General features: G+C 36.8%; 1 protein-coding gene across 1 annotated transcript in view; it reads right to left on the reverse strand.

Annotated features, from left to right (window-relative positions):
* Positions 1 to 289: 289 nt before the first annotated feature.
* Positions 290 to 19,843, reverse strand: part of GMCL1 (germ cell-less 1, spermatogenesis associated) — a 44,000-nt gene continuing 24,446 nt past the window's right edge. Inside the window, exons 9-14 of the mRNA XM_036334251.1 lie at positions 18,739 to 18,876; positions 16,642 to 16,711; positions 13,710 to 13,785; positions 10,132 to 10,277; positions 8,072 to 8,159; positions 290 to 1,640 (exon numbers count right to left, since the gene is read on the reverse strand). Coding sequence (XP_036190144.1) covers positions 1,512 to 1,640; positions 8,072 to 8,159; positions 10,132 to 10,277; positions 13,710 to 13,785; positions 16,642 to 16,711; positions 18,739 to 18,876 — 647 coding nt within the window. The 3' untranslated portion in view covers positions 290 to 1,511. The remainder of the gene's footprint in view (positions 1,641 to 8,071; positions 8,160 to 10,131; positions 10,278 to 13,709; positions 13,786 to 16,641; positions 16,712 to 18,738; positions 18,877 to 19,843) is intronic.

Raw genomic sequence — 19,843 nt, forward strand, 5'->3', positions numbered from 1 at the left:
GAAATATAATTATAGCAAATATAAGAATAAGAAATGTAGCCTCTTGATGCAGCCAAATTATTGTATTAGAAACATTTAAACTGCAGTTCTGGGGGCAGAGGAAGGGGAGGCATTTAAAGCCTCCTTTAAATTAACCTGGAGGATGAATTCTGGAAAGCCAAAAGCAATTTATAAATCTATGGACATATTACTGAGGAAGAAAAACTATCCATAAATTCCAAAAGTTAAATCTAATTGGAAAATATCTAACTTTAAAAAATTCTGGTTTCAATTAAGGCTTTTTTGTCCATTTCATATAAGAACTTATTTATTCATTTTCCAAATGGGTATTTATCATTTGTACAGATACATAAAAGTGATTCCCATTTTTTAAACATACTAAAAATATACATTAACCACAAAAAGAATTCACTCTGGAAAGACGATGAGCATGGCTATTTTCAAAACAGCAGTAAATACAAGAAACCAACATATATAAATCATGACAAGTGTACATCTCATTTTTGACAAAAATAAGATCTATTTTTACATTAATGCTTTATTACCAGCTTCTATATGACATCCTCCAACCTTATTTATATTTACTAGGAAACTATTAGCATGTGTAACTCAAAGGCACTCAATTCAGAGGTTATAAAGTCCTGAGTAAGTAGGAAACAGGATTCCCAACTAAAATTTGAAAATAAATAATTCTTAAGAGCAGAGAATATGAAAATATTTAGAGTGTAATATTTGGAACATAAATAATCTTATGAGCTAATAAACTTGTACAAAAATGTAAAAAAAAGAAAAATGACCATGTAAGGCAAAAGAATATACTCAGAATCACACTGATTTTTCTCCCCCATTCCAGTCATTTGCAAGTCTGAAGCTGATTCTTTTGTTGTTGAAACCCTAGAAAAACTAAATTAAAAGCAAAATAAAATAGCATAAAAAATGTTTAAGGTAAATAAAAAGTTTCTTCAATTTAGTCTCCAAAGCCATGAAAAAAAGTATTTAATGATTAAAAACAACTACATATTGGAAGGATAATAGGAGGAATCATAAAGAGCATTTGAAAAAATTAAAGAACAGCCTTAAATGCGTCAATTGAAAGAGAATTTACAGTTAGCCTTTCAAATTATTCCTTTAGCATTCTTATAGACAAAATTTACAGATGGATAACTGAGGTACATTAACATTAAGTAAGATCAAAGTTTAAGCTAAAAATTAAATCTATATTTGGTTGCAGAGAAATGTGAAATTTACCTAAATGATTTTCTACTGATGCTAAAAGCATGAGCTGACATCTTTATAACAGAAATGGGTTGACAGATATATTCTTGTCTTTAAAATGTTTTAATATAGTCATAGAAATGTAACGAGAATGAGAATAGTCTTCTGTTTTATCTGTACAGTTCATAAGGCCTTTGTTATTGTTAGTCACCTTAGATGTGAACAACATAGGGCCATTAAATTAAAGCTGGCCGAAAAAGTTTTCAAAGTGCTACTGTTTCCAACTGAAAAGGTCCTCAATTTTCTGTATTTTCTGGATGATGATTACTTTCAGTCCTTTTTTCTGGTGATATATACAGGAAGTTACAGCAGATATATAAAGGGAAGATCAGAAGCCTGCTGTCCAAGTTCATCACTACTTGTTCCTATAAAACAAATTTGTTGCTTTAATGACAAGTAGATAGTAATATTCAAAAAACAAACAGAAAACCAAATTGCTGAATTGAATGAACTGAAGGAGACAGTAGGGTAGTTAAGAACTTGCATCTACAGTCTGAGAGTCAACACTCGAATCTCAAAACTCCCACCCACTTCCTGTGTGACTTGGAGCAAGTCACTGACCTTGTCAATTGCAGTGTCCTCACTGTAATATGGGGACAATAAGAGTGCCCACTTCATAGGATTCCATGAGACAATACACACAGAGGGCTCAGCAAAGCAGCCATATATGAAGTGCTCAATTAATTATAGTAGTTATTTTCATTGTTGAAAAATTTCTGTCAAGTACCTACATATTTTATCAATGGACATAGTCCAGATATATGTAGATTTCTCATTTGGTTTCAATTAAACTAGAGTTTTTAATTTTTTACTAAGCCAGATGCTTCTGGAATATATTCCTGGAATAAAGAGGGACTGAAACTGGAACATCTGCATGACTGACATTGGCTCAATATAGTCTCCTGTGTTGGGAAACAGTGAGATAAATTTGGATAAAGAAGGTAGGGAGTCCTAGTTGGTTTGACTCAGTGGATGGAATGTTGGCCGATGGACTAAAGGGTGCCAGTTAGATTCTGGTTGGTTGCAGATTCACTGGCCCTGGTCAGGGTGCGTGTATGAGGAAACAATTGATGTGTCTCTCTCACATCGATGTTTCTCTCATCTCTCCCTCTCCCTTCCACTCTTTATTTTTTTAAAATATATTTTATTGATTTTTTACAGAGAGGAAGAGAGAGGGAATAGAGAGTTAGAAACATCGATGAGAGAGAAACATCGATCAGCTGCCTCCTGCACACCCCCTACTGGGGATGTGCCCACAACCAAGGTACATGCCCTTGACTGGAATCGCACCTGGGACCCTTCAGTCCACAGGTCGACGCTCTATCCACTGAACCAAATCGGTCAGGGCCTTCCACTCTCTTTAAAAATCAATGGAAAAATATCCTTGGGTGAGGATTAACAACAACAAAAAAGTAGGGAACAAAAATGTCACACACACACACACACACACACACACACACACACACACACACACACACTTGTATGTGCTCTGACCAAGGATTGAACCTGCAACCTTGGCATATTGGGATGATGCACTAACCAACTGAGCTACCCAGCCAGGATGTCATTTTCCCTTTTATAGTTCAAATCTCAGGAAAAAACTACTACTATCAACCAAGTTGCCCAACTCAGAAAACCAGAAATTACCTTTGATTACTTTCTTTCTCACACCTTCACACACAATTAGGAACCAAATTCTTTCAACTGCACTGCTTTATTTCTAGATTCCACTAACATTTCTTCATCCCCATTGCTATCTTAAGTTAAGGTTCTCATAATTTCTTTAAAAAATATTTTTAAAAAATTGATTTTAGAGAGGGAGAAGGAGAGAGAGATAGAAACATCAATGATGAGAGAGAATCATTGATCAGCTGCCTCCCACATGCCCCACACTGGGGCTGGAGCCCACAATCCAGGCATGTGCCCAGACCGGGAATTGAACCATGACCATCTGGTTCATAGGCCAACGTTCAACCACTGAACCACACCCATTTCTTACCTAAGTCATCTTCCTGCTATTATAATGTCTCTAATTTTTCTTACCACTGCTCAGAGAGCCTTCTATAATGCAAATCTAGTTAGCTTAGTCCTATAAGATGAGTAGTTATAAAATATGCAAAAATCACTAGATTTCCTATATGTTATCAAAAACTATTAGAAAAAAAGAATCATTTCATATTAGCATTAAAATGTAAAATACTGCCAAAACCGGTTTGGCTCAGTGGATAGAGCGTCGGCCTGCGGACTGGAAGGTCCCGAGTTCGATTCCGATCAGGGGCATGTGCCTGGGTTGTGGGCACATCCTCAGTGGGAGATGTGCAGGAGGCAGCTGATCGATGTTTCTCTCTCATCGATGTTTCTGGCTCTCTCTCTCTCTCCCTTCCTCTCTGTGAAAAATCAATAAAATATATTAAAAAAAATAAATAAATAAAATGTAAAATACTTAGCATTATACTTTCAAGAAATATACAGGAATAACATGGGGGACAAACTATATATTTTAGGGACATAAGAGAAGACCTAAATAAATGTGGAAAATATTATTTTCCAGAAAGGAAGATATCAATTTTCCACAAATTATTGTATATATTTAACAAATATAAATCAGTGCTTGCTTCAACAGCACATATACTAACAAATATAAATCAAAGTCCTCATAAGAAGTCTTGAGGGGAAACTTGACAAAATGATTCTATATCTGATATAGAATAATCATTCATAAAGAATCCAGAGATTTTTGAAAAGAGAAGAATGAAGGTAGTTTGTATTACTAGGTATTAATTTTAAAGTTAGTCTAGTTAAAACAATGTATTGTTGTCTCTGCAACAAAGAAATCAACAAAACATAACAGAAAGTTTAGAAATGAAACCAAGTACATAAGGATTTAGTATATGATAAAAATGGCATTTCAAATACATTGGTAAATCTGATACATTTCAGATATATCACAAAATACTCAAATGTAAAAAAATAAAAAGAATAGAAAAGAAGTAGGGACAACTATTTATATAATCCTAATTATTAAGACTAAGTACCACACCAAAAGAAGAAATCATGAAGTGATTAGATTGATAGATTACTTCATGAAGTTTTTTTTACGCTAAACCTCTTTGCAATCCTTTTATTTGTTTGTTTGTTTATTTATTAAAATACATTTTATTGATTTTTTACAGAGAGGAAGGGAGAGGGATAGAGAGTTAGAAACATCGACCAGCTGCCTCCTGCACACCCCCCACTGAGGATGTGCCCGAAACCAAGGTACATGCCCTTGACTGGAATCGAACCCGGGACTCTTCAGTCCACAGGCCAACGCTCTGTCCACTGAGCCAAACCAGTCAGGGCATACTTCATGAAGTTTGAGAAACAAATGACACAATGGGAAAACTATAGCATATCACAAATTGTATTACTTTTTTTTTTTTTTTTTAAAGAAAAGCAAGAATTCATTGACTGCAGAAAAACATACTTAGGGCAGTGAAACAAGGAAGGGCATAGAAGAAGCAACAGGAGAGCCTAGGAGGGGGAGGAGAAGGAAAAGAGAATGGCATAAGGGTGCTCTCTGGAGGGAGAATGCCATTATTACTCTTAATAAAAGCTGTTAAAAATTAACAAGAAAACAAACAGCTTAATAAAAATTTAAAAATAAAGAATATAAACTGTCAATTTACACAAAATATGACCAAGAAGCAAACAAAAACCCCAACTATACCAGTAACCAAGGAAATGAAAATTAAATACAATTTGTTTCCACTTTTTATATTGGGAAAAGATTAGAAAGAATGATAATACACTAATCTTGGTTATACTCTCCTGCTAGACGGGAATGTAATTTGGATAGTATTCCTGGAGGGCAATTTGGCTATAAGGAAATGTATATACTATCTGACAAGAATTCTACCTCTTGGAATTTATCATTTAAAAAAATGAGAAAAATGTACAAAGATATATGTACATTTTCAATAATAGTGAGCCCCCCCCCCAAAAAAGGGGAAGAATTATTTAAATTATGGTATATACAAAATAACTAATATTATACAGAAATAAAAATGTGTGGCTAAATACAGGGTGTCCCAAGAAAATGTTTACGTACTTTAACAGCTGATAACTCAATTGATTTTTTTTTTTTTCAGATTTAACACACTGAAATTAATAATGATTCAAGGTGTGTATACATATTTTTGGACACCCTGTATTTATTGATAAGAAAAGCTATGCACAACAAAGTGGGGAAAAAGCAGATTGCAAATAGTTAACAGTAAAATTTAATTTTGGTGTCATCTCTAAGTAGGATAAGTATGATTTTCTTTTCTTTTTTTATTTTTATTTTCTTTTCACTTATTTATATTTTCTAATTTTTCCATAGCAAACATCTACAACCTATGTGAAACACATATAAAACTCCCCAAATAAAATCCTTCCATAATTCTCTAGAGATCTCAGAGAAAAGTCCAAATTCCATCTACAGCCCTGGCTTTAGTCTACTGAACTCTTCCAAACCTCTTTCAGATCCTTGAATGACCCATGTGCTCCCTTGCCTCCATCTTATTCATCATTTGAAGTTTGGTTCAGGTATCCATTCACTTGTTAACTTTTCCAGGAGAGGTGGTTTTCCCTGAGCTGTCTTCCCTTCTCCAAACTCCCCCAATAAATACACCTGCCCCCAACCCCATAGTAAGGGTTAGAGACTTCTCCCTCAATGTTACACATTACTCTGTGCTCATCTCTACCATGCTACTTAAACTAAGCTATCTATCTATATAATAAAAGGCTAAGCCCTAGCTGGTTTGGCTCAGTGGATAAAGCAATGGCATGCAGACTGAAGGGTCCTGGGTTCAATTCTGGTCAAGGGCATATGTCTGGTTGTGGGCTCAATCCCCAGTGTAAGGTGTGCAGGAGGCAGCCAATCAATGATTCTCTCCCATCATTGATGTTTCCATCTCTCTCTCCCTCTCCCTTCCTCTCTGAATTAATAAAAATATTAAAAAATTAATAAATAAAAGCCTAAGTGACTGTTACGAGGGAACAACCAGAACCACCGGTCGCTATGATGCGCACTTACCACCATGGGGCAGACGCTCAATGCAGAAACTACCCCCTGGTGGTAAGTGCGCTCCTACAGGGGAGAGCCGCTCAGCCAGAACCAGGCACACGGCTGGCAAGCGCAGCGGTGGTGGCAGGAGTGTCTCCCACCTCTGCGGCAGCACTAAGGAGCAGTGAGCAGGTGGGTGGTAAGGAGTGAGAGGTCCCGGACTGCAAGAGGGCACAGACTGGGCTGAGGGACCCCCTTCTTCCACCCCCAGTTCATGAACTTCATGCACTAGGCCTCTAGTATAACATAAGCTCCTCTTTACTTTCTCTACTTCCAGCACAGAAACTAGCATGTGGCAGAAATACAAATGTTTGCTGAATGAACAAATAAAGGAATACTTGGAATACAATTATTATCTTGGTCTAGTCCTTTTTAGGTCTCTGGCTGCTTTGAGCCAATATTTTTTTATGAAGTTCCAGGTAGAAGGTAAAGATAGTCATTTTTCATGCAGTTCCAGGGGGCACATTGATAGAGAATTCCAATAGAGGCAGATTTGAACTTTCTTACCTACTCAAATATTATCTACCACATGAGAGTCAGCTCTGTTGCCAGAGCTCCTGCTGGGCAGAGTATGTGAGGCTAGAACTATCACTTCCAGGGTTCCCTGAAATGCTGAACTCTGATGTTCCATGAGAGGCTCTTCAGTTTGAGGAAAATTGCTAATAATTTATATGAACTATAGGCTCTGAACCCTTTAATAAAACAGCATGTCCTTTGGAATGGTGGTTAGTTTTAATAGAAATAAATTTCAGCAATATTTTAACGGCTCTCATTTTACTTTCTCATCATGACATTTTGAAACTTCAACATGAATGTGAAAAATGAAACAAATGGCTTTAGAGAATCTGGGAACATTACAGATGTCTGTTATTTTAGAAACCTATTGTGCTAGAGCAGTGGTTCTCAACCTTCTGGCCCTTTAAATACAGTTCCTCATGTTGTGACCCAACAATAAAATTATTTTTGTTGGTACTTCATAACTGTAATGTTGTTACTGTTATGAATCGTAATGTAAACATCTTATATGCAGGATGGTCTTAGGCGACCCCTGTGAAAGGGTCGTTCGACCACCAAAGGGGTCGCAACCCACAGGCTGAGAACCGCTGTGCTAGAGGATAATGTTCTCTCAATATTTAAGAACTATATAGAGACAAACTGGATTGTCTTCAAAGTATTTGCTATTGCATAAATAAATGCACTTATGAAGACAATGAATGAAGCAGTTAAGATTCATAACTCTTTGAGGAAAAATAATTATTTCCCTATTAAAGCTTTTCCCTGCTCCTCAAAATCAAATTGTGTTTTCTTTTTATCTTAGTTGTATTCTAGAATGGGGTAACTTATACAGAAGTGAACATGATACTTACATCTTTACCTTCAAAAACACTGTCAAACCAACCTTTAAATCACATGCTATTTCTACTTAAGAATTTTCATTCTGTCTGGCTGGTGTAGCTCAATGGTTGAGTGTTGACCTATTCATCAAGAGGTCATGGTTCAATTCCGGTCAGGGTACATGCCTGGGTTGCAGGCTCAATCCTGCGTAGGGGGCATGCAGGAGGCAGCCGATCGATGATTCTCTCTCATCATTGAGGTTTCTATCTCTCTCTCCCTTTCACTCTGAAATCAATACAAAGAATTTAAATTCTAATTAAAAGGATTCAAAAGACAAATACTATAATGAAATAAAAAAGTAATCAAACATACCTGATCCTTTTCAAGTGTAAGTATTTGATAGCCAGTTGTTCTACTACATATTAGTTTTCCACTACTATCGAAAGAGGCCAAACGTAATCTAGGATTTAAAAAAAGCAAACACCACAAATAAAAAAATACATATACAATTATTTAAAACCACAGATTAATTTAAATAAGCCCCCCTTCACTTTCATATTTATTTTTGCTTTCCATATTCTCTAAAAGTCTTTATTTGATAAAAAAAAAAAAACTTTAAAAAGTCTTTCAAACTATAAATGATTCCATTTAGATTTACAAGCTTGTACTATTACACATATCTGAAAAAATAAGTGCTGTTTTTATGGTGGTAGTATATACATAAAATTTACCATTTAACCATTTTTAAGTGTACAGTTCTTGGCAATAAATACATTCACATTGTTCTGCACTCACACCACCATCTATCTCCCGAACTTTTTCATTTGCCCCATTGAAACTCTGTACTCAGTAAGCACAAATTCCCCATTTCCTGTAACCCCAGCTCCAGACAACCACTATCCTACTTTCTGTCTCTGTGAACTTGTCTACTCCAGATGCCTTGTGTGAGTGGAATAAATACAGTATTTGCTCTTTTGTGACTGCTTTATTTCACTTAGCATAATGTCTTTGAGGTTAATGTTGTAGCATGTCAGGATTCCTTCCATTTTAAGGTTGAGTAATATTCCTTTGTAATATTCCATGCCACATTTTGTTTATCTGTTCATCTCTCAATGGAAACTGGGTTTCTTCTACCTTTTAGCTATTGTGAATAATCCTATATAATAAAAGCACAGTATGCAAATTGTCCCCTCAACCAGGAATTCGACCAGGGGGTGGGGCCGGGGGCCTCTAGTGCTATTATAAAATGAATGTACAAATCTGTTCACGTCCCTGCTTTCAATTTTTTGGGGGTATATATGCAGAATAAGAATTGCTGGATCTTATGGTAATTGTTTAATTTTTGTGGAAATGCCACAGCATTTTCCACAAAAGATGTATCATTTTACATTCCCACCAGCAATGTACAAGGGTCCAACTTCTCTATGTCCTCACCAATACTGTTTTGTTTTTGGCAATAGCCATTCTAATGGGTGTGAGGTGGTATCTCATTGTGGTTTTGATTTACATTTCCTTGATGATTAATGGTGTGGAGCATCTTTTCATGGGCCTCGAAGCCATCTTTATATCTTCTATGGAGAAATGCTTATTTAAGTTCTTTGCTCATTTTTGAATCTGGTAGTTTGTTTTGTGTGGAGTTTTAGGAGATTTCTGTATATCCTGGATATTAATTCCTTATTAAATATATGGTTATCAAATATTTTCTCTCATTCTGTGAGTTGCCTGTTCACTCTGTTGATAATGCTCTTTATGCATGATTTTTAATTTTGCTGAAGTCCAATTTCTCTTTCTCCTTTGCTGCCTATGCTCTGGTGTTATATTGTAGAAATTACTGCCAGCTCCAATACTAAGAAGCTTTTCCCTAGTGTTTTCTTTCAGGAGTTATTTTATAGTTTTAGCTTATATGTTTAGGTCTTTGCTCCATTTTGAGTTAATTTTTGTGTATAGTTTAAGGTAAGTATAAATAAGTGACTTAAAAAAATGTTCATTAAGCTATTTTCTAATTTGTCAGCATCCTCTTCAGAAAAATATTGCCAGCTCAACTATCAGGCAAAGTTGGACATATTAAATCTTTTAGAAAGTGAAGGATAATACCAAGCATGTTTTCGTGGAAAAATACCTTGCTGTATTTCCAGTTTGGACCTTCTACTTGCTAGGAATAGCAGCAAGTAACAGCTTCAGCATCAAGCTCAGTATTAATCCTTTATTATTCGTATTACAGCCTATCTTTCTCCATGACATACTAGATCCAGATCTTATGACTTAGATTATTAATATATTACAGGAATGGAGGCTTATCATTTCCTTACACATTAATATATTTGGATCTTATCAAAGTTCTACTACTGTTGGTGTAAATTACCAAGGTTTTATTTCATTTTTTATATTTCTTTGGGAGTGAGTTGAAATAGGGTGGGGAGATCTCAACCTACCTAAATGCTACGCTCCTTCGAGGTTGTAAACTGACAGATCCACTACAGGGCTGATTCAGTGTATTGCGTTTGAAAATGATGAATCGATTGGTGTAAGTTACAAGCAGGTCAAAGCCGAAGTTAAAACCTGTCCACCGCCAGCAGTACTAAGAAACACAAAAGAGAAAGATTTACTTCAGTTTGTCATACTAGCAAATCAAAGTTCAAAATGTGTTTGTTTTTTCTCTCTAACTCATTCCAAATATTTCTCTCATGGGTCCATACTTTTTGTCAGTGCCTTTCCCTTAAGGCTTTCCTTATATCTGTGAATATATATAAAGGTGTACCATACAGACAGAGTATACCTCAAAGCCCCAAAGCAGCCTTTATGATCAATGTTCCTTACTTTCCTAATATCACCTCTTCATGATCTGTTTTATATAACTCCATGATGTAATGCTATCAAACATAATGTGGCTTTTCACTGCAACTCTAAGTAGGTATATATTAAGGGTCTAGGAGTCTAAATGGAGGTAGTAAGAGCCCATTAAAATCTACCTTGCTTTAAAAGTGCTCTAAAGTACCGTAAGTAACCAACAGATACACAACTGAATAATTTTAAATACCATATTAGGTTCACAAGTTTGTTTACAAGGTAGAGGAGGGGGGCTTGCAGTTGGGGAGCCTGCTGGTTCAGACAGGTTGTCAAGGAAAGTCTCTCTAAGGAGATGTTAGGTAAGTGGAGTCCTGAGTCAACTAAGAAATGGACTGGATAGCTATCTGGGGAAAGAGTGTCAAAGAGAATAGTAAGTACAGAGCTCTGTAGGGAAAAACATGCTTGGCTTATCTGAGGAATGGTGAGAATGGCGATGTGGCTAGGGCAATAACTGAGGGGGACAAAAGCTGGAGATGAGAGTCAGCCAGGGGCCAGAAAATGTAGGGCCTTGTAGATCATGATAAGGAAGAGTTTGGATTTCTTCTAAGTGTGGTATGGAGCTAATGGAAAAGTTTATGGAAGGAAGTGACATGATCTAACTTGGACTTTATAAAGATGACTTTCACTGTTGTATGGAGTATAGAATGTAGAAGAACAAGAGTAAAACACAAAGAGAGCAGTTATGAGGCTACCATACAGCCCAGGCAAGAGATAATGGTGGCTTGGACTTGGGTGATAGTAGTAAACATGTGAAAAATATATTTTGAAGGTAGAGCCTAGAGGAATTTCTGATGAATAACAGGTGCGGTATGAAAGAAGGAAGAATTCAAAGTTTGGAGCTTATGCAATATGAACAGAGGAGCCAGTTACGGGTTGGAGGCTATTTGGGAAGGAGGGAGCTTGGGGATGAAGTCAAAGAATTCAGCTTGGGACTCTTGGGATATTTGAGATGCTACTAGGATTCTAAGAAAGATGTCAAGCAAGTAGCTATATGAATCTGGAGTTAGAAGTCATCAGAGTAAAGTCATGGGACAAGGTGAGATCACTTAGGGGTGAGCAAAGAAAGGGAAGAAGTCCAAGTACTGAGTTGTTAGTCACACCAACACTTGTTGAGGAAAAGAATCTAGCAAAGACGCGAAACGAGCAGCCAATGAAGTAGGAAGAAAACCAGCAAAGTATGCAGTCCTGGAAGTCAAATGAAGAATATCCCCAAGAAGAAGTAAACAGATGTGTCACATTGCCAAGAGCTTTCTGAAACTAAAAACTAAACTACTTGACTTAGCAATGTGGAAATCACTGGTAGCAATGTCACAATAGCTCTTCACTGGAGTTTACGGAAGTAAATGAATTGGAGTGGATTCAAAAGAACATTAGAAAACAGGAATTATAGACAACAAACACAATCAACTTTTTTCAAAGAGTTTTGCTTCCAAGGGCTGCAGAGAAACAAAGTGGTAGTTAGAGGGGAATGTAGGGTCAGGATATGGTTTAAGCTGGGTAATGCTGCAGCATGTTATATGCTAAATGAGACCGATCTAGTAGAAGAGAAAAACTGATGATGCAGGAGAGGGAGGTGATAACTGCAGGAACAAAACTTCTGAACAGGTGAGAAGAGACGGAGTCCAGAAGGGGATGGACTAGGATAGAAGCAAATGGTTCATCTATTCTAATAAGAGAAAAAGTGCAGCACATAGCTACAGATGCAGCTAGTGTGGTAGGATTATTGGTAGGAGGATGTACAAATTCTCTTACTCTTATTTTCCAAATGAAGAAAGAAGCAAGGCCATCAATAAGAATGAGGGTAGCAGCACTGCCCCTTTGAGAAGGTAGAGTTATCAGAGTGGGAGGATACATTCACTCAGGGAACTTTAGAAGGATCACCATGCAACACTTAAGACCTGCTTGAAATGTAGTTACAAACCCCTGCTGGGTGGGGTATGGTGTTTTTCTTTAGTCACATTCATCTGTTTGGGAGCAGGCATGGAGTTTATGGAAAGTTGGTATTTAATAAGAATTGGGTTTTGCCAGGTGAGTTTGACAGAGGGATATATGCATACAAGCCAAGGGCCCTGGCCTGTGTGCTCAGTGGTAGAGCACTGGCCTGCACACTCAAGGGTCCTGGGTTTGATTCCCGGTCAAGGGCATGTACCTGGGTTGCAGGTTCAATTTCCAGCCCCTGTCGGGGTGCATGCGGGCGGCAACCAATAAATGTGCCTCTCTCACATAGATGTATGTTTCACTCTCTCCCCCCACCACTCCCTCCCTTCCAATCTCTCTAAAAATCGATGGAGTTAAAAAAAAAAAAAAAAGCTGTTGGAGTCAGGTGCTAGAGGGGAGAGTGCTAGAAAGATAATAGGAGATAAAGTCTAAAAATGATATGCTTGAAATGGAGATTTTGAAGGGGGTGGAGTTTTTAAAAATGTAGTTCATCTCCCTTTAGTGCATTATAAAATAAATTTAATGAATGACAATCCACTTTTTAAAAAAATTAAATAGAGCCCTAGCTGACTGAAGGGTTGAGGATTCGATTCTGGTCAAGGGTATGTACATCAGTTGTAGGCTCCATCCCTGGCCCTGGGTCAGGATGTGTGAGAAAGGCAACCAATAGATGTGTCTCTCTCACATTGACATCTCTTTCTTTCCCCTTTCCCTTCTTCTCTCTCTAAAAATCAATGGGGAAAATATCCTCAGGTAAGGATTAACAAAACAAAAAAATAAAATAGCAAATAGGATCTTTGGACACAGCAGTAGTATTGATTCATAACTCTTTTGTTTCACTTTTATACATTTATTTTGGGTGGTAATGAAAAATGTAATTCTTCATTCTAGCAATTAAATGGTTTGAATGTCTTTGATGGTAATTATAAAATAGAATTACTTTTTCGACTATGTAACAGCTCCCATATATTTGCTTATTTATCTTAATTTCTGTTATTGCTCAGGGATCCTCTTCTCATATCTATTTTCTGGACCCAAAAATTTCAACACTGATACAAGGCCAAATAATCAATCACCACTGAGCATGTAACTTCTTGTCCAGGAGATTGTGCTATAGAGACTGTATCAAAAAAGCTCTTCTGGTGTATGACTGTAACTAAAAAATGAATTTTGCACTGAAAGTAGAGCAATTTGAGAATTATTAAGAGTCACAACCGACACTTACTTCACCATCTTTGGCAAGCTTTCTACCACACCTCATGCTGTTTCCCTCTAGTTCTTCTTTATTGATTTCTTGAGGCCTAGAAATATACATAAATCATGAAATCTCATAGGAAATAGGCAACTAAAAATTGAAAAAGAATTGTGTGTTTAAAAGAACAGAAAAACTTGTTACTAGTTAAAAAAATAAATGTTTTAAAACTTGTTAAAAATGTTTTTTGGCGCAGATAAAAATAGGAATTCATTGATTAAATCTAGTCCTCATTTTAATAGCTCTGTAGAATGAGCAGATGTTCAGTATCTGTGGATAGAGTGCTTCATTAGGGCCAATATAATTAATTATATACTTCTGAGAGCAAGAAAACCACTATTCTAGCTCAATCCCTTCGGTGAGACTCTATTTTAAATTCAATAAGTATATAGATGAGAAAAATCTTTAAAAAATGAAGAACATCCAACAGTTAAAAACTGAATATACAAAAGAAGTAGAATGATTTATAAAGTATTTCCTCCATTACCAAAATGCTTAAAATCTGAATTCCTCTAGAGAATTAACTTTTGTTTTTTAGTTTTTGATTTATTATTTCTGTTTCAACAACCTTATGTTTGTATAAGATAAATATTATGTGAATATATTTGGAAAAAGATGGGATATAAAGTAGAAATAAGAACTCTGGGTAATCTCACAATCATTATAATAAATTCGTATAAAACTTTCATACACTCATTGTTTGGATATAAACATAACTAGGCCATTATTTTAGAAAGTTCTTTGGTATATAAAAATGGGTTAGCCCCGGCAGGTGTGGCTCAGTTGGTAAGGCAGAAACCTGTGCACTGAAAGGTTGCTAGTTTGATTCCCGATCAGGGCACAGGCTTGGGTTTTGGGCTCGATCCTTGGTAGGGGGCATGCAGGAGGCAGCCCATTGATGTCTCACTCTCATATTGATGTTTCTCTCCCTTTCCCTTCCTCTCTTTAAAAATCAATTAAAAAAATATTTAAAAAAATAGTTAAAAGAGATCAGGGGCAAAAATATTAAAGTTCTTAAGACCTCTTTTATATACTCACACATGGATTGTCTCATCACTCTGCTCATACCAAGGAACTAGTATAAAGATCAAATAATAAATGTGGAAATACTTTTGTAAACCACAAAAGACTATGAGTTGAAAGAAGAGATAATTTTCTTCCCCATAAATATTTATGTAGAAGGTCATATGTTTTTGGGTAAGGCAATAAGTAACCAGAGGATGTTAATTAATTTTAGACTCAAAATTCTTCATAAAAATCATGCTTTATGAAAGCACTAGAGGCTCGGTGCACGAATCTGTGCACCAGTGGGGCCCCTCAGCCTGGCCTGTGGGGTCAGGCCAAAACCAGCTCTCCGACATCCCAAGGAGTCCCAGATTGCAAGAGGGTGAAGACCAGGCCAAAAGACCCCACCAGTGCATGATCAGGGCCAGGGAGGGATGTGGGAGGTTGGCCAGCTGGGGAGGGACCACAGGAGGGCTCCAGGGCATGTTTGGCCCGTCTCACTCAATCCCAATCAGCCAGACCCCAGCAGGAAGCTCACCTACCAGTCGAAGCATCTTTCCCCTGGTGGTCAGTGCACATCATAGCGATTGGTCGACTGTCTGCCCCCTGGTATCAGTGCATGTCATAGCAAGCAGTTGAGCGGCCTTTGCATATCATTAGCATATTACGCTTTGATTGGTTGAACAGCTGACTGGATACTTAGCATATGAGGCTTTTATTATATAGGATTATTCCAAGTAATATTTCAACATGTTGAAAGAAAATTGTAATATAACACTAGGTAAAACAAAGTATATGAATTACTCAATTTCACTAATATAGCAAATGACAATTCAAACATTCCATTATTATAATTGACCAGAAAAATAAATATTTACAAGATTGATAATGTTAGCCTATGTAATAAAAGCCTAACATGCTAAGTGTCCAGTTGTCCAGTTGGTCATTCAACCAATCAAAGTGTAATAGGCTAATGATATGCTAAGGCCGCTCAACCACCCAGGGGACTGACAGTCGACTGGTCGACCAGTCGCTATGATGTGCACTGACCACCAGGGGTCAGACGCTCCAACCAGTAGATTAGCTTGCTGCTGGGGTCTGGCTGATTGGGACTGAGCCAGACAGGCTGGACATGCCCTGGAGCCCTCCTACAGTCCCTCCCTGGCCCTGATTGTGCACTGGTGGAGTCCATTGGCATGGCCTGCGCCCTTTTGCAATCTGGGACCCCTCAGGGGATGTCGGAGAGCCAGTTTCAGCCTGATGGCAGAACAACCGGTCACTATGATGCTCACTGACCACCAGGGGACAGACACTCAACGCAGGAGTTGCCCCCTGGTGGTCAGTGAGCTCCCATGGCGGGAGTGCCGCTCAGCTGGAAGCCGGGTTTGCGGCTGGCAAGCACAGTGACAGTGGCGGAAGCCTCTGTGGGGAGCGGGCCTAAGCTGTCAGTCAGACATCCCCTGAGGGCTCCTGAACTGCAAGAGGGCGCAGGCTGGGCTGAGGGGACCCCCACCACCCCAAGTGCATGAATTTATTTAAGAAATAAAACTGGCTGAAACCGGTTTGGCTCAGTGGATAGAGCGTCGGCCTGCGGACTGAAAGGTCCCAGGTTCGATTCCGGTCAAGGGCATATACCTGGGTTGCGGGCACATCCCCAGTGGGAGATGTGCAGGAGGCAGCTGATCGATGTTTCTCTCTCATCGATGTTTCTAACTTTCTATCTCTCTCCCTTCCTCTCTGTGAAAATCAATAAAATATATTAAAAAAAAAAAATAAAGCTGATTACATGATCTTTGCTCTACTTTAACAGCGCTTGATTTTTCAATATAATGAATGCCCTTAAATTTATATAGCCAAAGTTTTTTTTCTAATGAGAAATGATATAATGTAACATACTTACCCCACCTCACTGTCTTGTTCTGCCCGGAGCATAGCAAGCCACTGCTGTTTATACACAGAAGACAGCCATCCTAAAATGTAAAAATGAATATATTAGAAACATGGAAGAATATAAAGGATTTACAATTTTTAAGAATTTGATAAAATTGTTACTTTTTCTAAATTCAAGTTTAGAATAGCAATAAATAAAGCTGGTAACTTATATTTTATAAATATGCTATAACAATATGGCTTAATGATTTTTAAAGTGGTAAGTGCTATTTTGCTTTGCCTTAGATTAGAGTCTACTTACATTATATACATTTAAATTAGAATTTAAATAGTTAGCTAAAAGTATATTCTTGTATTTAATAGTTTCCTTTTCATAACTCATAATAACTTTCATTTGTGAGAAACATACCCTAAAGCAATATTTTCAGTTTTTACAAAAGTTTTAACAGGAAACTAATGGATTGTTCCTTTATTATCTAAAAATAACTAATTAATAGAAAATAAACCATCTTTAAATTACCAGATGAAGTATGCACACTGGAGAAATAATTCTAGCATATTAAACTTAGATAACTATTCTTAAAAATAAAAATTCTAATTTATATTATTATAAGTGGAATAAAAATTGCAGATATTTTCCTTTAATAAACATAATTTCCCCCACCAAATCAGTATGTGTAAGCTGAAATCATTTTAGATAAAAAATAGCTATATTAGCCGAAACCGGTTTGGCTCAGTGCAGTGGATGGAGCGTCGGCCTGCAGACTGAAAGGTCCCAGGTTCGATTCCGGTCAAGGGCATGTGCCTGGGTTGCGGGCATATCCCCGGTGGGAGATGTGCAGGAGGCGGCTGATGGATGTTTCTCTCTCATCGATGTTTCTAACTCTCTATCTCTCTCCCTTCCTCTCTATAAAAAATCAATAAAATATATTTTAAAAAAGAAAGAAAAAAGAAAAAATAGCTATATTAAAAATATAAGTAGAATTAGCTTAGCACCATATTTTTCTGCTTTTATTTATTCCCAAAGAAAAGGATTTTCTTTTTTTTATGATGTAAATTTTTTTACTTTTTCTTAAAAATTTTTCTATTGATTTGAGAGAGAGAGAAAACACATAAACATTGCTTTGTTGTCCCACTTATTTATGCATTGTTTCTTGTATGCACCCTGACTGGGGGATCAAACCCACAACCTTGGCTAATCAGGGTGACTCTCTAACCAACTGAGCTACCTGGCCAGGGCAGCTTTTCTATATTTTACGTTCTCAATCTCTACCTAAAATAAAGGAAGGGGGAAACCCTAGAGTGATTAAAATCTGGATTTTCACTTCATAAGTCTCTAATAAAGGTATCCAGATGACTTGTACTGATTTATTGGTATCGTTCCTCAAAAGTCTTGAATTCTTCCATCGCCAAAATACTATTCTTGCTATTTAAAGAATATCTGCTAAATATTCAGGCCACAATTTGTCTCCAGTAGGTAAATATTACTGAAAAGCAAAGTTTATGTGACCCAGTATACATACACACAGACTGTATCTTATTTGCAATGCATTCAGATTTGTAAATTTTGTTCTAACTTATATGCATATATAGTACTAAACTGAATCTTATACAAGCACTAGAGATTTAACTGAGAATATTAAATTAGTAATTGTCTTAAATTTAAATAATTAGCAAAGATATGAGCTTTACATTTGCTTTGATATGAGCTTTAAGACTAGAATAAGGAAAAAAGAAAATAAGCAAATTTATGGAGTATTAATAGAAGAAAGCAGTTGTAAACTTTAAGGAATACTACAAAAACCATTTTTAAAAGTCTGGTGCAAAGTAGCGTACTAGTTAATAAAATGAAAGAACACCCATATTACAGAAAACTATACAGCCACTTAAATATTCTGGAGAGTATTTAATGATATGGAAAAATACTCAAAATATATGATGTGAACACAGAAAATTACCTGCATGGTATGATTCAGCTTTGGTATAAAACTGTGTACCTTCTTGGGATTAAGGATAATATCTCTTAAGTATGCTTTTCTATGATATATATTACTATTATAATCAGAAAGATATTACTTAAAATCATAATTTCATTGTATTCTCTTACCTGATGGTATTAGAGAATCTTGTTCAATAATTCGTGCAGAGGCCAAATCACTGATAATATACTGTAACCTTAAATGTCTGAATACTGACACAAATGGTTTTCCTTGCTCAGTTTCAAGGAAAGTCATACCTTCAAAATCTATAAAAAAAAAAAATAGTTCAAATTAAATAGCCATTCTTTTCAAATCTATTAATTTACTTTTTTATTAAATGTTGTCATGGGTCTGGGGACACACACACATGTACATCTATTAGAATACAAATAAGCTAGTTGCAAAATTTTCAAATTTACAAATAAGCTAGTTGCAATCCTTTTATAAAAGGATTTTATAAATTGCAGATGTGTGGATAAAAACTTGGGGAGATTTAGAAAAAAGCCACAGGAAATTAACTTTGGTCCTACATGGAACCTTGCTACAATTCAGTTGTACACCATTCTGGGGTCTGGAGCTTACAGTGCAGCAAGGTGGGAAAGGAATGCTTAAGAATGATAGTTGGGATAATGGTATCTCTCCAGGATACCCTCTCCAAGGCACTGACAACTTCAGTGGAACTCTAGAGCCCAGATGCCTCACTTAGGGTCTTCAAAAGATACACAGGTCATGGAATGTCTATTAGGATTCTTCTAACTTATGCTTTAGCTACATGCGATAAACACTAATCAATTTATTAATTTTTTATTCAAATATAAAATAAGATACAAAAACACTATAGCCACTGTACACATGGATAGTATTTATGTTAAAATAATTCAAGTTTAAGAAGTATATGGCTCAACTGGTCAAGATGGTGGAGTAGGTAAATGCTGTACTCAAATCCTCCCACAACCACATTAAATTTACGACTAAAGTCCAGAACAACCATCATTCAGAATCACCTGAAATCCAGCTGAAATGAAGTCCTATAACTAAGGATATAAAGAAGAAACCACATCGAGACTGGTAGGAGGGTCGGAGATGTGGAATGGGCTGGTCCCACACCCATGAGTGGCGAATAAAAATCAGGAGAGATATCTTGGATGCAGAGGTGCTCCCTGAAGAGTGAGGAGTCCCAGCCCTATACCAGACCCCCTGGCCAGGGTTCCAATGCCAGCAAGAGAAGTCCCT

The sequence above is a fragment of the Myotis myotis genome, unplaced genomic scaffold (genome assembly GCF_014108235.1).
Source record: "Myotis myotis isolate mMyoMyo1 unplaced genomic scaffold, mMyoMyo1.p scaffold_m19_p_14, whole genome shotgun sequence".
Lineage (NCBI taxonomy): Eukaryota > Metazoa > Chordata > Mammalia > Chiroptera > Vespertilionidae > Myotis > Myotis myotis.